Genomic DNA, 23,266 nt, shown 5'->3' with positions numbered 1-23,266 from the left:
CATAATTCAAAAACACTGAAGGAGGCAATAATGGATATATTTCAATGTCAGTGTCCTGGATTTTTTCATGTGTGTTAAATGAAAAGTTGTGATGAAAATATCAATTTTAAAAAGTAGAGAAATAATTCAGAGATAGTTTAGATATTTTCTTCTCTGGAAAATATTTTGACAACAGGCTATTATGAGGAGAACACAATGCTCTGCGTGTAAGTGTAAATACGATGAGATGGCTTGAGTGCCTCGGAATTAAAGAAGTGGTGTAAACAGGAGTCTAGTTGCTTCAGAATTAATTTTCAAGGATTACCATGAAAGGCAATCTACCCTAACAAATCAGCCAATGTTCCGTTAGTCAGTTCAGACTTTTTTTTATGCCGTTATGTAAAATGATGGCCTGCATGACCTCACATTGGTTTGGTGATGGAATTTATATTTTATCTTGTCAAAAACTTGATTATCTTTCATTAGGGAAGATGAATGAAGAAAAAAAATTGATGATAGATTGCTTGTGACCTGAATTTTTACCTTAGGCCAAATTTAGCTGTTTTGACTCAACTGAAGCTCCAGCGGTTGAGTGGTTGTCCCTTCCTGGAATAGAGACACTGAGGTCATACAGCCTAAACCAATTACATGAATGGAAAAACAGGATAATGACATTTGAAATAAAAATTCAAGCCGTTGTTTGAAAAAAAGAAAGAAAAAAGAAACCTTCAGGAAAATGGAGAGAACACAAAAGTCAAGCTTAATGTGTCTCTAGAAGCTATGGAAATTTGATGATATGTCTTTTACCATAACCCCTCTGTCATAAATCTGCTATTATATTACTTCAAATTAGGTGCAGAGTAATGCACATGGTCGGCAGGTGAGTTCCATTGTTACATTATCAGAGGTAGAGAAACCAACCCTCTTCTATGTAACACAAGCAAGCAAGCAAGAAGATGAGCAATGGTCTCATAAAGCAGATGGAATGCTCACAAAGGGAAGTTTGAGTTGCAGTTCTTAAAATACAGAAGTAACTCAAGCAAGCAAGCAAGCAAACAAACAAACAAACAAACAAACCACTGGGGTGGTAGCTTAACCCACCAAGTCTTGGACTGGAGACCGTAAGTCATGGGTTCAAGACATTTGGAGTGTGAGTTGGCAGTGGGAGGTGTCAGTTCAGTTCCGGAGCACTGCTGAGGTGCCCTTGAGCACGGCAGCGCGTCACCTACCAGCTGCTCATTTGGGGTGCACTATGATGGAGCTGCCCACCACTCTGCCTCCCTTATGTGCCTATAGGTCCCGTGTGTGTATGTGTGTGTGTGTGTGTGTGTGTGTGTGTGTGTGTGTGTGTGTGTGTGTGTGTGTGTGTGTGTGTGTGTGTGTGTGTGTGTGTTTGTTTCAGGGGTCTGTACACACATACAGTATATGCATGTGTCAAGATATACTAATCACGAGTGTAAAAAATAACAATTTCCCCAGGGGGATTATTAAAGTGTGTTTCATTTCATTTCTAACACTAACGAGCTCCCCGACTGTCCAGCAGGAGGCAGTAACGCCACACAGGCTTGGTTTATAGCGGAGAGAAGAAGGCCGGCGCCACCGCCCACTTCCTCATGCGGCCTCGTCTGTTTTGATTCCTCACTCGAACAGGAAGGGTAGGAATGTCGAAAGAATCGACGTCCTAGTAATTATTTCAAGTTTCTCTGCTTTTCAGTTAGAACTCCGTTGTACTAAACAAGAAGTACGCAACACTTGGCGGGGGAAGCTTGCCGCTCCACAAGGCGCTCTATTCTGCCCAGATGACATGGACGTGGCGGAGGGAGAGGCGGGGGAGCTCAGGTGTGTGACTGCTGGGTGTAGAATGGCCACCCCGACCCGGCTAACTTTAATTTAGTGGTAGTGACCGTGTTCGTATTTTACCTGCGTAGGCAATTTAGGTCAATGACAGCCAACTTGCTGGTTAAATAAGGACAGCCACTAATGATTTTGGAGATGCATTTCACGTAGACAGAATCGTGGTTACAGTACCGGGAGAGTTTGTCTCGGATAATCTGGAATATGAAGGGTTCACAGTTTGTTTAAAAAACAAAACATTCGTTGAGAAAAGGCTATCAGTTTTTAAAAAAAAAGGAAAAAAAAAAGTTTGTTAACTGACTGTATGGAGTTTGTTTGCAAATGTGACATATGTCGGCTAACCGAGAAAGCACTAATTAGTGAACGCTGATAGCTGCTGGTAATCACCGAGCTGGGTTGTGCTAGAAGCTAAAGCTAGCGATCAATCAGATTATCAACAGCAGCGCGTCACCAACTTTGTAGAGGATTTATTCAGTATTTATTCTGATTCCTTTGCCTGAAGATTGGCAGGTCAGACTGTAAAAACGAGTATGCATGTCTTGAGACTGTTTACCAGGGAAGACACACTTAACGCATGCCATATTGTTGCAGGAATGCACCGAATGCTCCACATTGTATAAACCATGCTCTCTAACACTGAAGCGCCCCCCTGTCTTCATAAGGACCAGGTTTGATCGTTCAGCTTTGGAGCTGAACCCGTGATGCTGCCCTGTTGTTGTACACTGTACTGAAAACATGTTCACTTCACACCACATTGTTTTCATCCGGACATTCTCTTCATTCACTTCCCTGTTTGATCTGTCTAATATCATTTGATTATGAGTTTTTCATAGGGAAATACTATACAGTAATATATTTTAGGTAATCAAATGCTGACTGATCTATTTGCTTCTTACAGGCAATAGTCAGTCAATCGGAATAGTTTTTTTTTTTTTTTTTTGTAAATCAATTTGTGCTATCTAATTTTTAGGGAAAAAATTGTCGCATTCGCAGAAATGCCAATCAGATTATGGTTTGTGCAGAGGGTTTCTCTTCAGTCGTTTTTAGTTTGACAAGTTATTTAAGGGGTGGAAGGTCCCCTGTTTTTTTATTTTATTTTTGAAAAAATTTGTTCAATAGGTTTTCATTTTGACATTTAAGAGATTGTTTGACATCATTAGTAAGGGACTTACAGCTTCGAGTGACGAGAATTAGCTCAAACTGACTCCGTATCAGCTAGTACTTGCAGTTTGTAACTAATGGTATTTGTGTCACAATCTGTTTTCGCATCTAGGAAACAACTTTAAAGTATCTAATATATACACACTCCAGAACTGTAGTTGTTATGAATTAATTAAGGAAGTGATTACTCATCATTGGCCCAAACACATCTGCTTGGCTTTGCCAATCAAAGTTATGTTCTCTATTTATATTATTTATGATTGTCTGTGCTTTAAGTCCAATCACTGAGTTCACAGAAACTGTGTTATCATGGCTAAAATTCTGAAGACTGAATTTTAAATGACTGAAAAAACACATTTGGTTATGTGAGTAATGATTCAAGCCACAAATTTGCTTACAACAGCACTCCTTCACCTCCTTCCTCATTCCTACACTCCCCTCCCCTTCCTCCCTGTTTCCTGTTACTGTTTTCCTGACAGGAAGGAACACTGGAAGTTACTGTCCAGTCTGAAGACAACAGTGGAGGGTCTCGTGTCCACCAACAACCCTAATGTCTGGTCACGTTACGGCGGCCTGCAGCGTCTCCACAAGGACATGAACAACATCCTTAGCCATGGATTGAAGAATGAGCAGGTCTTAAGATCAGACAGTTTGATTAATAAAAATTTGATTTGTTTTTTGTTCAGTCTACAGACTAAGTCGAGCCATCCATGGCAGATTTTCATTTCAGAGTTGGTATTTGTTTCATTTTATCCATTCTGAGGTTCTGCATGGTTGGTCTACTGAAACAACTCGTGTTTCAAAATAGAGGTGTCATTCTATGCTGTCCATCAGACACAATATTTAGAATAATTACCAATGCCACACGCGAGACCTCACATTTTGCTGTGCAGAGTGCAAGTCAGTTTTGTTGAATAAACCAATTCCAGCCAAGGATATTAAAAAAACTGAAACCAAAGATAAAGAACAAAATGAAACTCAAGATATTCAACCAAGGAAAGATCGTAATGTTTCTCAGAATCAGTTAAGTTTCTTGCTTGCTTGCAGGTTTTCAGGAATGAGTAGAGCAGGTTGATCAGAAGACTTACTGAAATGCAGGAAAGGAGTTCCCTAGTGAACATGCTCTTCCCTCATAATAGCTTGTTTTTTTATTGGTGCAGCTTATCTCTATCAGTGGGTCATTCTAACTGTCCTTGGTATTGCAGGTGTACTACAAGCAGAGAGACTATTGGCCATTTGTGTGGTGTGTTCGGTACATCAGCCCCCACCTTGCCTCACACGTTGAACAGGTATGGTGACTGTCAGCCATTCAGTGTGGTTAATATTTCTTTTTTCAGTCAGCACTCAAGCTTTACATGTGTAATAAAAGGCAAGTTTGTTTGCACATACCCACAAATGCTGCTAACTTGCTCTGGGCTACTGATGATGAGCTTCTGGTCTCTATTTGGTTGGACGGTCCTTTTCACCAGAACGTAAAGACTCCCAGACAATATGGGGACAGGGCTGATGTAGACAGATTGGTTTCTCAGTCTCCTTGCTTGCAATTTTATGCAACAAAGGTTGGGAAATAACTAGAACTGTTGGAGTGGCATTTTTGAGTAAGTAAGGTCTGAAGTGACACTGAAACCATCTATAAGACAGTGTGTGAGAAATAATACAGTAATGAAGCTACATAGTAATAGTTTTATTGTTATCAGGTGGTCACATGCCAACATTTTATCATGAGCCTTAATAAACACAAAATGTGTCTAATAGTCTTCCATGGGAAAGCATTTGCACAAATAAAAACGGTGTGTTTGGTATTTTGTTCACTGCATTTTATTACTATTACCAAAGATGTCATGTCAAGATGTTTGTTGAATTGATCGTCTATGAACTCAATTGAAAGTTACGTGCATATTTTTTTTTTTACATTTTTTTTTTCAGGACAGGTAGGTATCTTGATCTGGAACCAGATTTTTAAGGATTCCCTGCCATTGTGTAGTAGTGATATATAAAGGATTTTTATTTTCTAACTTCAAAATAAGTCTATAGTTCTTGAACGTTCTTGTACACAACAATGTCAAAATAATATTCCGGATCAGGTGTTTTGGGCTTGTAGGAATCCATTTCTCTTCATAACATCCTCCGCCTCTTACCAGCAGGAATTAAAAATGTATTGCCATCATGTAATTATGTAATTTTTATTGTTAGCTTTTGCCTACTGTTTTATCTCACTTCTTATTCCATTCATTACTGACTTTGTCTGGGCTGTCGTATAGGAGTATTCAAGATTGACCAAACATGATGCCTGTTACTTTTATAGAATTTTTTCTTGATTCAGTTTGGTTATATTTTGTGTTCTTTGAAATGTGATTCATGATAGTTTGCTTGTTGCACTGGCTCAAATAAAATCTGATGCATTCTATTGAGACGCTTGTGATGGGATGTTGTTACTGACAATGTTTTTTCCCATCTGTCACTACTCTTGTCATGAGGAACATTTTTGGCGAATGATGTCATCAGTCTGCTGAGTGGGTCATTGTGTTGCTATCCTGACTCCTTCCAGCATGTCACAAATGGCTCACAAAGCTTTTTAATATTGTGAGCACATTCTTAAGCAAGTTGATCATAGCTTTCTTCAGCAGCAACTGATCTTTCAGGCAACTTCTACCTGTTTGAATCTAAATCTGAGCCATTAAAACAAGATAACCCACGTCTGTAATCTATGTTATGGTAGATGTGAGGCTGGTGGTGTCTCTATTTTTCCTTCTTTAAACTCTTTCTCCACTTTATTTCATATTAATTTTGTGGTGTAGTGACAGTGTACACCCACCCAACACATGTCCAATGTACTTTTCTCAGACATGAGTTTTACCCACCTTTCTCCACTTGCATGTTTGGCATTATTTAATGCCTCTGGCTTTAATCTAACTGTGATCCATTATGTTACTTTGTAGGACAAGACCGTCTTGTCAGGTTTCAGTCCAGTGAACACTGAAACAGCAGCACATTATCTGCCCATAGGTCTCAGAAACTTCCCAAAATTTTTGCTTACTTTTTCTTCCTCAGTTCAGTCACCTGGAGCCGGTACTGGGCACTGGGGTGAAGAGCGCTGGCGAGAGCCACAAGGCTGAGCGCTGGTTGCTTCACAGCTTACAGGTTCACCTGGTGTCAGCTCAACTTCGACCTCTGCTACGGCATCTGTCACATACGCGTAAATACTATAACGGTGAGTTTCATATTATAGGCAGGTCATATGTAGAGGAAGTGTGAAGAAGCTACTGGAAATTTAAAAGCAGCTGAATTGATTTTCTGTTTCCCAATTCCCCACTGTTTGTCCTGACGTTTTCTCCTGCCTTTAATTTTTTTTGTGATTTCTCTTGTTTTCCAGTAATGAACCCTAACCCTCTTATTCTCTCATATCCCTCCCTGCCTTTGTTTTTTTCTTTTCATCACTGTTTGCCTTTGTCTACCTTTTTAGATGATGCCTTTTTGTTGAGCGAGCCCCATGTGACAGCCATGTTCCAGTGTCTGGAAGCGGTGGAGCAGAATAACCCCAAAGTATTAGCTCAAGTAGACACTGTAGGGGTAGGTCTCCTTAAATGACATTGTGGTTAAGCTGGATTTCAATAGAGCACCTCCTCTGCATTTGTATCTCACAACAGGGACGTTATTAATTTTATGTAGTTTTAAACATTTGATTTAAAAAATAGATCTTTTATCAATGTTTTACCACTGTAATTATGATGACAGATTGGCTGGGCGTATAATAATCCCCAATTTTTTGAAATTTGTAATTGTTTCCTGTGATCTGCAAAAAATGATGGTGTATTACATCTCATCATCCAGTCTTTGATGAATGTTTTATTCTTTTTTCCCCCTAACTTACTATCTGAAGATTCTCTTAAAACAAATATGACTGGAGGAAAAATGTCAGATTTATTCTTATGTCTTTGTCAATGTCTCCCTCATCCCCTACCAGCTATCCCCTCTGAAGGGCCAACCGTCTTTGGGCCTGTTGAAGAGCCAGAGCCTGTGTTTGTTGCCGGGTGCTGGAGGGAGTTGGAGATTCGCTGACTCAGCTCTCCGAGGGGAATTGCTGAATCGCAGACTCGCCACTTCTAACCACTCCCTACGAGAAGCAGTGTCTGCAAGCCACGACTCTGTTTCGGAATCCAAATCCCAAAACAGGAACAGCATGAGTGAGGATGGGTCGATGGGGGATGTGTAGTTTTGAGCGTTTTTTCCAAACCTGTTAAGTCCTTTAATGTCATTCAATATGGTATCCCTCCTCACCTACTTAAATGTTTTACTTTTAGATTCTACCTCCTCAAACAACAACTCAGGAGAACCCTGGGCGTTGGCATCCGGTCATGGGGATTCCGAGCAAGGTGTGACTCCCCCTCCTGGATCCATCTCAATCCCGAGCATCTCCCTCACAGAATCCCCCACTCCTTCTTCGCCTCAGCCTGAGGCTGGAGACTCTGGTGATGGCGAGTATGACGATGGTCCAGAGTACCTGGCGATTGGTAACCTGGGGCAACGCAGTCGTGGTGACTCCAGAAGCTCCACGCACAGCAGCGAACAGAGCGAGACCCTGGACCAGCCCACGCGAAAGGATTCCCTGGCTATACCAACACCACCCAGACGTTCATCCTTCTCAGAGGTTCAGAGGGGTCCGGGTCGGGGGTCCCGAGGTCACATGCGCTCATTTTCTGACACAGGGCTCAACCAGAAACTCAGGAATGGTAAGTAGAATTGGGAGGCAATTCACTATAATCTCTCAGCAGTACAGTATTTGTGTTTCAGTTATACTTTGTCAAATTGCAAAGCTTTGTGTGATATAAGACTTCAGAGAAGATTTGGATCTTTACTATAAATTGATGTCTTAAGGACATTTCTAGTGATTAAATAAACAGGCCGATTCCATCAAAATGAATATTTACTCAGTGAACTTCAGTTTTTAATTAATATAACACAATTTGTTCTACACATTCATGACTCAACACATTAGGTGTTTAGCAGTTTCAGTGATGTTACGGTTTTTACAATTGATATTTCTGGAATTTTTCATATTTTTTTCTGATTTTCATTACTTTTTTCAGTCCAAGCACTCTTTCAGGCGATGGGAACACAACTCAGAAACAGTTGCACGTCTAGCTCAGTCTTTTAGACAGTGATGTACCCACGTTGTCTTCATACGATGAATATAAACCACTCTTTTTGTCAGGAAGTGCATACTTCCGAACATTTGCAATTTATATCTATTCTGTTTGCTCACTTTTCCCTTGTTGAGGTAATACTTTTTCCTTCTGCTCAATCTCTTTTCTCTCTTTTTTACTATTTGTGCAAAGGAGGCGGCCACCGAAAAATCACCATAATAATAGAGGATCCTGTAGCAGGTTGGCAGTGCAGCTCCACTGTGCTCCATCATTTGACCTCCCCACCCCCTGCATGTTGATGACCTCTGTTTCCCTCTCATTCAGCTCAATGTCTTTTGGCATGTTCAGTTTTTTGTGTTACTCGGGTCAAATGGATGCCATGAAGCCATAAATTACCTCCGTTTTTTCTTGTTGTGATTCTTTTGGTTCATGCATACATTTTTAATCACCTATCAGTGTTTGAGTGAAAGTCTTATGAAAGTCATATACTGTATAAACTATGTACATGTGATCAATTCATTACATTCATGCTAGGGATGTCCTTATTAAGAACCACCCTGTAGAACTTAGTCTGATACTGTAACGAAACAAAATGTTAATGTTTAAGATAAAGTGAAGCAGCTCTTATTCTATCACTTTAAATCTTTTGAATGTATACATTCCCAATTGAAATCATTAAAATTACAAGGTTAACACTTTATTTTGTTTCTAAATGCAATATAACGAGCCAACAAGTTTTATAAACGGTATTACATAGAGAAAATGATGACATCCAAACAGCCGTTAACTTTATGTGTGAATGAGGAATGTATGTTTCATTAGTTTAAAAAGAACCCACTTTTAGTAGTTCTGGTTGTGAGGTCTTGAATTCCTTTAACGTGGACTGTTCGTCTTTTAGAATCAGCAGGAGATGGGTGCATGAAGGACTACAGCCCCTTCTCTCCTCAGCACAGTGATATCAGCACCCCCAGCTCCTCCTATATGGAGTCTTGTGAGTCCTGATTTTTCTGATTGTAATATTTAAATGTTTGTGACTCCTAACAGGACAATCTGAGAGGAAAAGAAGAAGAGTTTTTGTGTTGTTTTTGTAACTGTTGTTACCCTTAAAATACGAGTGAAAAAAGTATTTTTACTCAATGACTGGTAGATGTTTACAAGGTATCAGAGAATGTTCACAGCAAATTTATTAAAGGAGGAAGTCGGTCATTTGGCAAACAGGTTTGCTTATCTGTAAATGTGACACTCTGGACCGGAGCAGGAGAAGTCGGAGAAAGATAAATATTTTATTGGACACAGTAGTTATTGTTAAGCTTTTCTACCTGCAACAGAATCTTTATGGGTTAGATGACTTTTTTTTTTTGGCAAACGTTTTAAACCAAATATTCTTATTTATGTTCTAAAAAGTTGAGTTCAGTAATGTGTTCTGATTGTTTTGGTTGCTTCAGATGGGTCCCAGTACGGTGGTGTTCCAGATGGGATGTTCAGGAAGCCGTTGGAGGGTCAGAGCCTCATCAGCTACCTGTCAGAGCAGGACTTTGGCAGTTGTGCTGACCTTGAGAAGGTCAGGACTTGATTTAGTTAAACTTGTCAGTAGTTATAGAGTCTGTTCTGACTCTTACATAATCATTGAACTCTTTACAATTGGCAAAGCTGTGATAACTTGGTGCTGAAATTCTCTAAACCTGAAAAAGTGCATTGTGGGATGTGTTGCATGACTAAAAAGATATTTTTCTTTTCCACTGTGTCATGTAGGAAAATGCTCATTTTAGTATTTCAGAGTCCCTCATTGCTGCCATTGAGCTTATGAAGTACAACCTGCGGCGTCAGGAGGAGGAGGGCGAGGAAGAGGGAGACAGCGACTGCGAGATTCAGCAGCTCAAACAGAAGATTCGGCTGCGGAGGCAACAGATCCGGCGCAGCCGTGTGCCGCCATGCATGACTTCCCAGCACGGTAAGAATTGGAAATTGAAACTATTAACCTGACGTCCATCATTGAGGATAGTCTTGCAGCTTTAAGCACAGTTAAAACCTATTTGGCTTAACATACAAAATAAGAATCTGACTGATAATGAACTGTGAGTTAAAGTCCCTTTTTGGACAAAAATAAAACTACGCACATGGATGACTCCCTGCTTCCCTGCTGAAGAAAGTGTAAGCTGGGTATTAGTTAAAGCAATTCAGTCAAATCAAATGTGATTATTTAAGACTGGCTCAGCAGATGAGTTTCATTGCATTACAATGTAATTTGTTGCAGTTTCCCATCTCACTCTCACTCTTCCTCTTTAGTTTTCCACTCCACTGACAGCGGAGGCTCCAGAAGGAGCTCTCAGGACTCCTGCCATGGCCTGTCTGACTCGGGCTCAGCTGAGGAGGTGGAGGAATGTGAACTTCGAGGTAGAGAGAGGGAATGATGGAAAAATAATGAGGGACAAAAGGGCACCAAAGGGAGTATTTTATGAATGTCCATCCAGGCATGTGAATACATTTTGTGTGTTTGCCACGTTATTTGATGAGCATGCTACTGATAGAATGAAGTTAACTGTCTTATCGTCCTGCTTTTGACAACATTCAGACACTTGAATACTTGAAAAAAGTATTCATATCTACAATACAAATTGTATTGAAGGCTTAAAATTAGAAACGTGCAGAAAATCTCAAAAGATTTCATTGTTTTCCCTGCGTTTGTTTCTTTGGCCATAATTCCTAACCTCATCAAATCACTGTCGCTTCATGCTGCTCACCAGGCATGCCTTTTTTTATCATGGTCTGTAGACATGGAGATTAGAGTACAAAAGTCAAAGTGTGATGGTTTACAGTGTTTGTGACTACAAATGACACAGACCTTACCGTCATTTGAGTTAAGCAATCTGGGATTTTATGGTCGTACTCTGGGAGGTGTTTTTGGCGATGACCAATTTGTGGCATCTTTCAGGCAGTGTTCCCTAAAGTCTCATGTCCACACAGAGTTTTTATTAGTTACCAAGGTGACAAAATATATGCCTCAACCATTTATATATGATTATTTACTGGAAAAAATGAAACAACAAATTTAATTGTAACTCAAAATGCTCAATTAGGCAGCATAGCAAAGCTGGAGGATTCTTTCTGTTGGTGGCTGCATGCTGCTGCTTTGTCCCTATCCTCTTTAGGAACAATTTTAAAAAGTCACTGGTGCTTAGGGGAAAAAACACTATGTGGATATAGGCTATCAGCCAAATTAAGACAATTTCCTCTAAATGTAAGTGAATTGATGAATTGATAGCTCTTTTCTGTGACACTTGATAACAAGAGACTAACAACTAACAGAAATGCTCCTGAAACGCTTTGACATTATTAATTGGTTGCAGGGTTTGGTATCTGAGCACTTACTTTACAGTTTTTTTGGATAACAGTTTGTTGTGTCTTGGAAACTGTATGATTGCATGACTTTGTACGTATCTGAGCAAAACACTGTATTTTCCTTTTTTTTTTTGCCTGTAACACTGACAAACAGCTCTGTGAAATGCTGTGCTTGAGGTGATGGTTGTGCTGAGTGTTAGTTTCTGTCTCTCAGATGGCTGTGAGGGTCAATCCCTGCTGGCGGTGTCTCAGAACGGTCTCTCCTTGTCACTCGCCTCCCTCTTCTCAGGTATCTGCAGGCTGAACGTGTGGACGAGGCTCCACAGCTACTGTGACGGTTCCCCTCCAAACTGAGAATTGTCTTGGATTATTCGTAATTGTGTTCAGATATTCTAAAATACACAATTCCAGTGAGATGAGATACACTAGGACCTCAGAATACCAAAATAACAATTATTTTAACCTATTAATTCACTTGATAATCCAATGTGTATTTTTTTTAATTTTTATTCCATGGACTTTTATTCCTTGTGATTGTATCTGCTTACTCATGAGGCCAGCATTATTACTGATACTCTCCTTACTCATTGTCTACTCCTTACCAGGTAGATAATGATTTTTGTATTCTTTATTGTTACATTATCTTACCTTCCATGTTATTTGGCAAAAGATGTAATGTTCTTGAAAGGAACTCCAGTACTGCTGCTTCTCAGTTTGGAGGTGAGCCCTCCTGACTCGGCTGATCCGGACACTTGCCTGATTGTGTTTGTGCTAGTTGTTGAGGCTGTCTGGGTTTTGGTGGTGCACTAGGAAAAAGTTGACCTCTACCTTAAAAATTGGAGAGTAGAAGTATCTGTATCTCCAGGGATCGATCAATTGATCATTCATTCAACCCCATTATTCTTTGCCTTTGGACTCCAGTGAGGTTGATGTGTGGGAATTTTCTGAATAATCTGGCATAGTAGAAGTCTGTCACATAGTCCGATTTGTTTGAGATGCACTAATTACTCATCAATCACTTGACTTCACCTGATTACAGTTTACCGATACCGTATTTCCCCAAATAGTATCTGGTCTGATCCTAACTACAGCACAAATCAGACTTGTATTAGAGGCAGACCTTTATTTTAGAGGAACTGTCAGTTGATGGCTGCCAGTGAACTGATCACATTTCATTTCTGTGTTTTAATAATTTCAGTTTAAATGAGATGGTTGCTTCACATTTAGTGTCGACCTTCTGTTGGCACTTGTATGTTAGTAAGTTAGCTCGAATGCTAACATGCATTCACCGGTGAGGACAGGAATGGGTCGTTAATACTTGTGGAGCTGAGAAATCAGTACAGTTGCAAACAGCAGGATTATATTGTTGAGTTTCTGAGAATCTTCTTCTCCTTTTAGCTTTTCCCTTCAGGGGTCACCACAGCAAATCAGTTCCTTCCATCTAACCCTGTCTTCTGCATCCTCTTCTCTCAAACCAACTACCTTCATGTCCTCTTTCACTACATCCATAAACCTCCTCTTTGGTCTTCCTCTAGGCCTCCTGCCTGGCAGTTCAAAACTCAGCATCCTTCTACCAATATATTCACTACCTCTCCTCTGGACATGTCCAAACCATCTCAGTCTGGCCTCTCTGACTTTATCTCCAAAACCTCTAACTTTTGCTGTCCCTCTGATGTACTCATTCCTGATCCTATCCTTCCTGGTCACTCCCAGAGAGAACCTCAGCATCTTCATCTCTGCTACCTCCAGCTCTATCTCCTGTCTTTTCTTCAGTGACACTGTCTCTAGACCAAACAACATCGCTGGTCTCACCACAGTTTTGTACACCTTTCCTTTCATTTTAGCTGAAACTCTTCTATCACACATCACACCTGACACTTTCCTCCACCCTTTCCATCCTGCCTGTACACGCTTCTTCACCTCTTTTCCACACTCTCCATTGCTCTGGACTGTTGACCCTAAGTACTTAATATCCTCCACCTTCTTGATCTCTTCTCTCTGTAACCTCACTCTTCCACTTGGGTCCCTCTCATTCACACACATGTGCTCTGTCTTACTGCGGCTAACCTTCATTCCTCTTTTTTCCAGGAATGTTGTAGCAGGACAGAGCACTATAGTATACTCTTGGTGTTCCTCTTCTGTCTCTTCCTATGAACACATTTTCCTCCTCTCCTTCTTCGACCAACAGTAGTCCATTTTCCACTGGCAACCTGTAGGTGAACAGCACCGAGGGCGGTGGTTGTTAACCCGGGCCTCGACCAATCCGGTATAGAAGTCAAGGATTCAATTTGCATGTTTGATTTGGCAAAAGTATTACGTCGGATGCCCTTTCTGACACAACCCTCTGCATTTATCAGGGTTTGGGACCGACACAATAAGACACTGGCTTGTGCCCTCTAGCGGCTATGTTGTGTTTCTGAGAATAATACTAGAGAAATGTGCATCCTGTTAACTCAGATGTAGATTATATCACAGGTATATCACAGGTACCAGGAGTACCTGATGGTTTTTCCTCATCCTGGATTTGATTGCCTTCCATTTTCCATGAGCTTTATAAGTGAATTCAGATTAATATTTGTGGAAATACGGTATAAAATGTCAATTCTGATGCAATATTAGACCAAGTTATATTTTGGGGTTTGGCTGTTGTACTGTTGTGATATTGGTAAAAGCGCTTTGTCTCCCTGCTATGCATAATAATTCCAAAATTCAAAGTTATTTATGCTTATTGCATACCTCAAACAAGTTCAATTAACCCTATTCCTCAAACCTGACTTTAATTCAAAATAACTGAACCAATCACACATCTCTCGTCTGGATGCAAAATAACCCAGTGCCAATCACCATCCTGTTCTCATGTGGTTTGTCCCCTGTGACGCTGGTGAAAATCCTCTTGTTTCTGCAGTACATATGTGTAGAAGTAAAACAAAGGATTGCATGTGAAGCCAGAGATTTGTGAGACAGGTCAGATGATCATCTCACATTACTAAGGTCAATCAGATAGTGTTACTGTCTTCTATAGTCATTTAAATAGAAATTATTTTTACACTTAAGTAACAGAGGGGCCTTTGTTGAGCTGTACAGCTGACCAACTTTCTTACCTAACTTTGTAAAGTTTCATAAGACCCTTGACTCTAGCTCAAATGGATTCTGAATCTCAAAGATTTTAATGTGTTAAAACAAGAGTGTTGATCCGCTGATCAAAAGAACTTACAGAAATTGTGCTGAACTCTTGCTTGTAGTCTCTGCTCATGTGATTGCAGATTGTTAAAAATATATTGACAATACTTTATCTGACAATCTCTGGCTTACCTGCATACTGCTGTCTAGACTGTGTTTATGATAGTATCTTCACATAGAGGTAGTCATAGTATCATATTTTTCTGACTTTCTTTCCCTTTGTCGTAGATCTTTTTTACTTTAAATATTAAGTATTTCTTAGTTGTAGTAAGTAGGAACAATTTACCCCTGGTGAGAAATTAATCTACCTGCCAACTGCTGATATTCATCAGCATTTTGTAGTTCTGCAAATCATAAAATGTAAAGGTTTTGTAAATTATCCAGACTATATTATTATCTGTTTATTTTTCTGACAGATGCAGACATTAAGCGCAGTGTGAGTTCCAGCAACAGGTCTTTCCTCAGCTCAGAGTCCATGTAAGTAACAGTTCTGCTTCTTTTCATCCTCCAGCCATAAAATGTCATTAATGGTTAATTCTGTTGCAGTAAATTATCTTGTTGCGTTTGGTAAGCTTGATTGCTTCTGTGTTTTGTTTTTTTTGTCGTCGTGTGTGCGATTGTAATAATATCAAACTTCATACCAAACGTATGAAAACCAATGTATTGGTATTATAAACCAAGCGCACCCATCACAAAGTTCTCCCACCAGCAGGCAGCGAATCCCGGTCTGACCCAGAACTGGTGTCGGCGTCTTTGGCGAGGAACGTGAATGAATGAATGAATAAATAAATAAACTTTATGACTTATAAAGAAACATACAAACAAATATCCAACTGTCAAGCATGTTTATCAACGCGTCTTCGACGTGGAGTTGTTGTACGTCAGAAAATAGCCGGTTTTAACTCCGTCCATTCTGGGTGTACATGTAGTCACGGGTGACACACACTAACGTCACAGCAGTTGGAGACGCCGCTGATTGGTTGGGCGCTTGATGGATAGGTAGTGGGTGGAGTTAAAACATGACTCCATAAGGTTTTCAAGTGAGCTTATTCAAATATATACTGTAGGTGGGGAGATCGTGTCTGCTTTGAGAATGAGGTACAAACATATGTGGTTTTTAAGCATAGAATTTGTGTTTGTTTTGTGCTTCCAGCTCTCCGTCCTTCCTCCAGTCGAACTCAGCTGAGTCGGTAGCCATGGGTTTACTCAGGCAGTTTGAGGGCATGCAGCTTCCTGCAGCTTCAGAACTCGACTGGCTGGTCCCAGAACACGACGCTCCGCAGAAGGTACAACATGATGCCTTCATTGAGTACTCAGCTGCAGGGCAGTTTTCTACCCAAAATGCAATAATGACTACAATTAAAATAACAAATTTGCGACAGTCATGCCACCAAACAGACTCTTAACTTCTTTGCTGTCTGGTAGCTGCTGCCCATCCCCGACTCCCTGCCCATCTCTCCTGATGATGGCGAACACGCAGACATCTACAAGCTCAGAATTCGGGTCCGAGGTAACCTGGAGTGGGCGCCGCCTCGACCACAGATCATATTCAACATTCACCCCACCCCTAAGTGAGTCTCAATCTTACCTGCTGTTGACCGGCTGTGTCGCTTTATTTTCTTGTTCATTTGATTTTGTTTCCTACAGTGTTTTCACCTCTATGACAAAATACTTTGACTTTGACTTTTGACTTTGATACACAACAAAGCAGTGTTGATTTTTTTAAAGTGTGTATTTTTTTTCAACAGGAGTTTACTCTTATGCTTTTTCTGTTTATTGCATTTGATTTAATATATTTTGCTCATGTCCTGAAGCAGCTGTGACTGTTGTAATGAGTCTGTGATCATGACTTCGGGCAGCAAGACTGCAACTTCTGGGTCACTTTCTTATCTGTGCGCGGAAACTGGAAATAAGCAACAGTTTGTCTGTTTCTTTTCTTGTTTCCATGGCTACTAGTGTTTGGAGAACAGTCTTCCTAACATGCCCATGGAGAAATAGCTTTCGATATGCACAAATTGACAAGAGCACACACAGCAGAAGTTTTTAATGTGATGTGTTTTATGCTCTGAATATAGAACTACATGTAGATCTGTTTCTTAGTCTTGATCATATTGGTTTAAAAAACCAGTTTGCTCACTTAAACTTAGTTGCTCACTTGTATTTATTGCCCATCAGGAGGAAGATAGTTGTTTCTAAACAGAACTACCGCTGTGCTGGCTGTGGTACCCGCATTGACCCAGGTACGATCAGCAAACCCCAGAAATAATAGTCCTTGAACATCCAGGCATTTTAACATGTACTTGAACATGTTTCCATGTAAAAACAATAAATATATATTTTAATTTACAGTTTCATTTCTTGTTTTCAATGTCATTTTGCAGGTGCAACTTTAGAACCCTTTTTTTTTTTTAAACTTGGTCCACAGGCCTAGAACTTGATGTTTTTGTGTGACGTCTGTTTTTGTGTGGTGTTTGCAGATTACATCAAGCGACTGCGTTACTGTGAATACATTGGCCGTTACTTCTGCCAGTGCTGCCATGAAAATGCCCAGGCGGTGGTTCCGAGCAGGGTGCTTAGGAAGTGGGACTTCAGCAAATACTATGTCAGCAACTTTGCCAGGGATTTGCTCAGCAAGATCTCTGGAGATCCGCTCTTCAATGTCAGCGACATTAACAGTGGCCTGTACAAGAAGGTCAAAGCTCTGGAAACTGTCAGGGTGAGCACAAGTGCAGCAGCGGGATGACAGATTAAGACTGAACTAGATAGTTGTAACTTTTGCTTGTGTTTATTTAGCAGTAGCTAACCATACTTTTCTGCTTCATTTTTGTTATCAATTAATAAAAACTTCCACATCATTGTTGTTAGCTCACTATGAAGCCTCTTCTTTATAGTAAACACTAAAGTTGTGTACATTTCGTTGTAACTTTTGTAACACATTTCTCATATCCTATTCCACATCTGTTTTTTTTAATCATTTATTAATTTGATTAAACACAAATGAATTAAGATTCAGCTGCACCACCGCTAATAAGTGTTAATAAATAACTTTGCTATATTAATGGCCCCTTATTCTCTCCATATTGTTGTTGTTTAGGTTTTGAGGATGCAGTTGTTTCATATGAAAAACCTCTTCAAGACCTGTCGCTTTGCTAAAGAGTAAGAAATCATTCTTGAACTTTGTTTTTATTTGCACAGGAATTTAGGAATTGTTATGTCTTTAAACATGATGTGTGTTTTAGTGTGCGGGACCAGTTTGATTGCCTGCCAGGCCACCTGACTGAGGACCTTCACCTCTTCTCCCTCAATGACCTCACCGCCGTGCGCAACGGAGATCTGGCTCCCCGGATGAAAGAGCTGCTGAAACTTGGTACCTTGCACGTAGCTGGCTGTGTGGTGAGATGGCATTCTATTTGAAAAGTCTATTAACACGTCACAACTATAAAACAGATCATCATTATTGTAGAATATAATATGAGCAATCAGTAATGCATCTGTTCTTTTCTCTTCCTACCCCCCCCCCCATCCCAGCTGTGTCAGGCGAAGGGCTTTGTGTGTGAATTCTGCGGCAATGAAAAAGACATCATCTTCCCCTTCCAGTTGAACAAGTGCCAGCGCTGTGAAGGTGAGCCTTCCCTGCTGGTGGCAGGCCAGGGCGGCTCAAGAGCCCCCTCCCCCCGTCCCTCCATTTCACTTACCTGGAGAGAGTGGAAGATCTCCAAGCCTCGTAGGCTGGCAAAGGTCCTCTCGCAAGACAGGATAGAGGGGGAGGGAGGGGAGGGGGAGATAGAGATGGGTACGGGTTGGAAGGTGAAGAGCGTCGGTCACACAGTGCAGAAAAGACGAGCGTCCAGTCCCGGAAAGTTTCTGAAAGCATTCTTGTGGAATAAGGAAGAGCAGGATATTACAAGATCAGAGAGGGAGGAGACGAACGGTGACGAAGGAGGAAAAGATGATGAAGGAAATGATCAACATGTGGAAAATGATAGTAAAGAGAGATTGGTTCTTAAGGACAAAGGAGACTGGCATGCAAGAAGGGAAAAGCTTAATTTATTAAAAGCTCTTCACTTAGACAAGCTAAAGAAGAGTCTCCCCAAAGAAGACAGAGTGGGTAGCGACGATGAAACATTCAGCAGCATGGAAAGTCTAGAAGAATTAGGACAAGAACGGAAAGGTCATAGGAATTTATTAGGGTTAGGGAGACTTACCAAAACCTTTTCCAAAAGAGACACAGAAGATGAAGGGACAACGGAAGAAAGGGAGGAAGAAAAAATGTTTTTGGAGAAAGAAGGTGGAACCGATGATATTTCAGACAAAGACCAAACAACTGAAATAGAAAATCTTGTTTCAGAAAACAAGGAAGAACTTAAACTTCCAGAACTGACAAAGTCTCAGCTGTCGAATGTTTTCTCCAGAGATGGGAGCAGCAGTGAGGAGGATAGGAGTAGGGAAAGTGATGGAAAAACAGAGATGGGTACCGCGGAGGCAGAGCCAGGGGTCGTAACCCGAACGACATGGAGAGGGCGTAAAACTCGCAAAGCTAGGCGATTGACCAAAGGAAAGAGGGTCAGGGAATCGACAACCAAAGACAGGAATGCAGAGGGAGGAGATAGTGAGGAGGTTTATTAAGTAAATTACTGTGATGAGAGAGGTGGAGGAATTATTTCAGTGTAAGATTCTAATATGCCTTACCTGATCATAGCAGTTTATACTAGTGTTTATGTCAAAATGCCTTCCTGTAGGACTTCATGAGTGCTTTGGCATGAATGTTTTGGTAGATTGAACACTTTGGAAAAATTTTTTTTAACCAAATGCGTTTGGAATTTTTATAGTCAAGATCAGTATGAGATGTCACTAATGAGGCATCCTTTGAAAACCATCAACCTGATGGCCTAGTAAAACGGTCAAGATTGTAAGCTTTTAAAAATGGCGAAAGTATGAATAGTAACAAAGTATGAAGAGATTGAAGGGAGGCCTTTCAAAGTGTGTGTTAGAAAAGCCATTGAAGATTTGTAAGGGAAATTTTGGTTAGCTGCCTGGAATGTATTAGAAGCTTTGGACAGATGACATAAAGGTTTAATTAATCCTTTTGAAGAATGCTGGACTAAACTGAATTCTTCTGCCTTTCTCGTTGGACTTCCTTCCGTTGCTCTGTTGTAGGTATATTCGGCTTCATGACTTATACTGAAGCACCTTGATCTCCTTTCTTGTCCTCAGCTGTTTTTTTTCTTCTGTTGGCCACAGAGATGGCAAAAAATACATGAGCCAAGTGTAACTATGAATCATCAACATTTCATCTTGCTTTGGTCTCGAATTTTCAGTTTAGATTTTTTTTAGTCTGTTCTACATGATCCCATCGAGCTGTCGGCACGGTCTTGCGTTGGCAGCAGTGTTGCATTCAAACGTAGACTCTTCTTGAAGCGTAAAGGAAAGTTTGCATTCCTCACCTGTGAATGTTTTTAAATTAAGCTGTTTCTTTTACATTTTTATTTTGATTGTCTTAAATGCGAGGTGAATGATCTGTCAGAATGAATGTGTAACTTATGAACTTAGTCACATTTTATTATTTAAGCTTCATGTGAAGATGAAATAAACACCATTTTTGAATTTGAGTTGCCTGTCATTTTATTTTCCATCATTACTTTTTTTTTAACCATAGTTTAAAAAAAAAAAATCCTTTCAGACAATGATTTCAGTCTCAATCATGTGTTGGACCTGATTCCAGAAGTCATGAAATAGTTGTGAGGCAGCCGAGTGTCCCCTCCTGGATTAATGGGATGAGTGTCAACAGGCCTGAGCTGTGGTGTTTCAGTTGATATGTGCCACCTCACACACCTCCTTCCCTCTGCATTGCTGCCTTTAACTTCTTTGCTTTTTATACTCATCCTTTCACCCTGCCTTCCTCAGATCAACTTGTGATTGGCTGTTAAGCTGCCGCCTCATTGGCAGAAAACTGGTTGAACTGGTTAATCTTTGTGAACACTTGTAGCATTGTTTGGTTTAGCAAATGAGATCTGCTGTCTTCTGTTGAGATGACATGTGACTTGTGCTTGTTATGTCACTGACTTGTTTTATTTTTTTTTCTCTTTTGAAGATTGCCATTCATGTTACCATCGCAGCTGCTTCCGTGCTGATAAAAACTGTCCTCGATGTCAACGGCTGGCAGAGCGACGGGAAAGGATGACACGCAGAAACATGGAAGAACAAGAAGATGAAGGAGGCGGCGGGACGTAGTGGCCAAAGATGATAAACACAGTGAGACCATGATTGTAGTGACTCTTACCTGGCTGGAGACAGATGATTTGATGTCAGGCAGCTTCTTAATATGCTGGTTTTCCTACATCAGGGCATCATTTCTTTCTTAAGTCTTAGATAGGAGCATGGCCAATCTAGATTTTCAGATCCAAGCCCCTTTCAGACTTGCACTTTACTCAGAAACCTCACATACGACTTTGAGACGAGTGAAAAGTTGGTGGCTTTTGCAGAGAAGTTGCTCAGGCTCTGATTGATAGTGAGCAATCTGAATTTTTGAAGGACTTGTGCTTTAAAAATGAAAGTGTTTAATTTTCAATATGTAATTACTAGAATTATTGTTAGATTAAATTTTCTTTGGTAAACAATTGTGAAATTGAAATATTGTGCATTGGCACCACCTAGTGAATGTGTGAAAGCACACCAGCATGGCAGTTCCCAATTTCCCTTTCCATAAAAATAAGTCTCAAAACAAACTATTCTGTTAGCCTGTTGAAGATGCGACACTTTGTCATTTTCAATTTTTTTTTTCGTTACATATTCATCATTTCTCTTTTTAAGAAAGTATGAAAGACACAACGTTCTGCCTTACAGGGATATTAGCCATGTTGCAGCTCCATCAAACTTTTTGGAACATTGATAGTATATTTTGTATTTTATGTAAGTAAGAAAAGTATTTGCTTGGATTATTGTACTGGGATGTAATATATCTTCCTACAGTTGCAGTGTTGGCAATATTTCAACTTCCACTCACAAATTATATTGACTATTGACTGTAAGCTTTGCTAAACTTAGTTTCTATGATTTTACTGATTTTCATTTCAAATACTGCATTTAAGCAATCCTGCCTTTTGATTATTTTACTTCAGTTAAAAAAATCTTATATTTTCAAATTAATCTTTTTTTTTTTTTTGGCTTGGTGTCCTGTTTTAAAAAAATTTAGCTGTGCTTATGTGCCTCTGGGAACTACTGAACTTAGTGTTGCAGTGAAGTTACGATGAAGAAAAATAATTTATAGAAGAAATTCAGAAAGTTGTTCGAGTCAGTGCTGCAAGTACTTTAACGGAAATGTACATTTTTTGAGCGTGTGTGTGTGCAAGGTGTGAGTGTGCGTGCATGTGTGAGAGCGAGAGTGTCTTGAGGTGAATTTGTATGTTCACGTCTTCTTGCTGTACATGCAGCCATGCACAAGTGGTTTTTAATCAGCACTTGTCTTCTCTTGTCTTCTAATGTTGCAGCTTTTTGAATAATAGGGTAATCTTAAGGGCACTGATCCTCTGCTGCTGCTAGAAGGGTGAAGGTTTTAGTTTCCTGTCTGGACAAGAATCTTCATAGATACATTCCTCTCATGGAACTCTTGACACCTCACGACACTGAGTCCAAAATGAAGCGAAAGTTAATTTAATAGAACTTTATTCTTGTTGCAAAATAATCAAAGCACTTCATCTGTTAGACTGAGTGAAAATGCAAAGAATAAATACCAATGCCCCCCCCCCCCCACCCTTGGACTTGAATGACGACCGCTTATCTTTGGACCACCTTTACAATTTAAGCAACAGGTCAGGTGTCCTCTTTTGAGTCCCCCTAAAATTGTCTGATTTTGCAACTGGACCTTCATTTCAGAGGTCTAACTAGTGTCTCTGTATACAGGAAAATTAAACACTGGAGTGAAGAAATGATTGTTATTCAAAAACAAATATGTGACCCATATGTGATAAAATCAAACATTACATCCATTTGAAACATTGCCTGGGGTTTAAACACTATCCTTTTGATAAACGAGTCTTCAGAGATGCAGAACAGGTTGGGCTTTCATGTTTATATTCAACATAAGGTGAACATATTCTCATGACGTGCCCTAAGTAAAAAATGTGTTATTCATGTTCAAGCCCTTTGTACTTTTAAGATTAACCGAAGCTCCTTTTAAACAATTATTGAACTCATGTCTGCTGAATAAAATGATCAGTGTAACACCCCCACAGTTCAGCAGAGTGTTTCTCTTCAACAATAGATGTGTGCAGAGGTTTTAAAGTGCACTACAGACAAAAGTTTCTGTTCAGAAATGTTACTGATCATTAATTTGTCATTGTTATGTAGTTATGTTGATAATAAAAGACTGGCAAGACTGTTTAAGTTGGCTCTTGTTTCTATTTTTGTGTCTTGTCTGCAGCTGACAGGTTGGATTGGATTGACTAACAAAAACTAGTGTGCATTCTTAATTTCCCTTTGGGAGTTATAAGTGTATAAAAACTTTATAAGTGTAAAAATAAAAATCTTCTAGCCTTACCGTGATACAGCATGAAACAAAGGTCAGCTCTGTGGACTTGACCATGATTTTCAATCTCATAAAAATCATGTGC

The 23,266-nt window shown here is 40.0% G+C and overlaps 1 protein-coding gene across 2 annotated transcripts; it reads left to right on the top strand.

The window, feature by feature from the left end:
- The first annotated feature begins 1,599 nt into the window (after positions 1-1,599).
- Positions 1,600-23,039, top strand: rubcn (rubicon autophagy regulator). 2 transcript variants are annotated; one of them, XM_068318957.1, is made up of 21 exons: positions 1,600-1,818; positions 3,474-3,627; positions 4,200-4,283; positions 6,046-6,205; positions 6,458-6,564; positions 6,959-7,178; positions 7,296-7,724; positions 9,037-9,129; positions 9,584-9,699; positions 9,891-10,089; positions 10,425-10,532; positions 11,692-11,766; positions 15,074-15,134; positions 15,811-15,943; positions 16,083-16,228; positions 16,833-16,897; positions 17,135-17,373; positions 17,752-17,813; positions 17,897-18,050; positions 18,186-18,279; positions 20,749-23,039. In XM_068318957.1, the coding sequence occupies exons 1-21, from the start codon at positions 1,784-1,786 to the stop codon at positions 20,886-20,888; spliced, it is 2,874 nt and encodes a 957-aa protein (XP_068175058.1). In that variant the 5' UTR covers positions 1,600-1,783; the 3' UTR covers positions 20,889-23,039. The 2 variants fall into 2 exon arrangements, with proteins under 2 accessions (XP_068175058.1, XP_068175059.1); XM_068318958.1 differs by lacking the exon at positions 11,692-11,766.
- The last annotated feature ends 227 nt before the right edge of the window (positions 23,040-23,266 follow it).

The sequence above is a fragment of the Antennarius striatus genome, chromosome 7, assembly GCF_040054535.1.
Source record: "Antennarius striatus isolate MH-2024 chromosome 7, ASM4005453v1, whole genome shotgun sequence".
NCBI lineage: Eukaryota > Metazoa > Chordata > Actinopteri > Lophiiformes > Antennariidae > Antennarius > Antennarius striatus.
The sequence above is the reverse complement of the archived record's forward strand: the minus strand, read 5'-3'. Positions and strand labels throughout refer to the sequence as shown.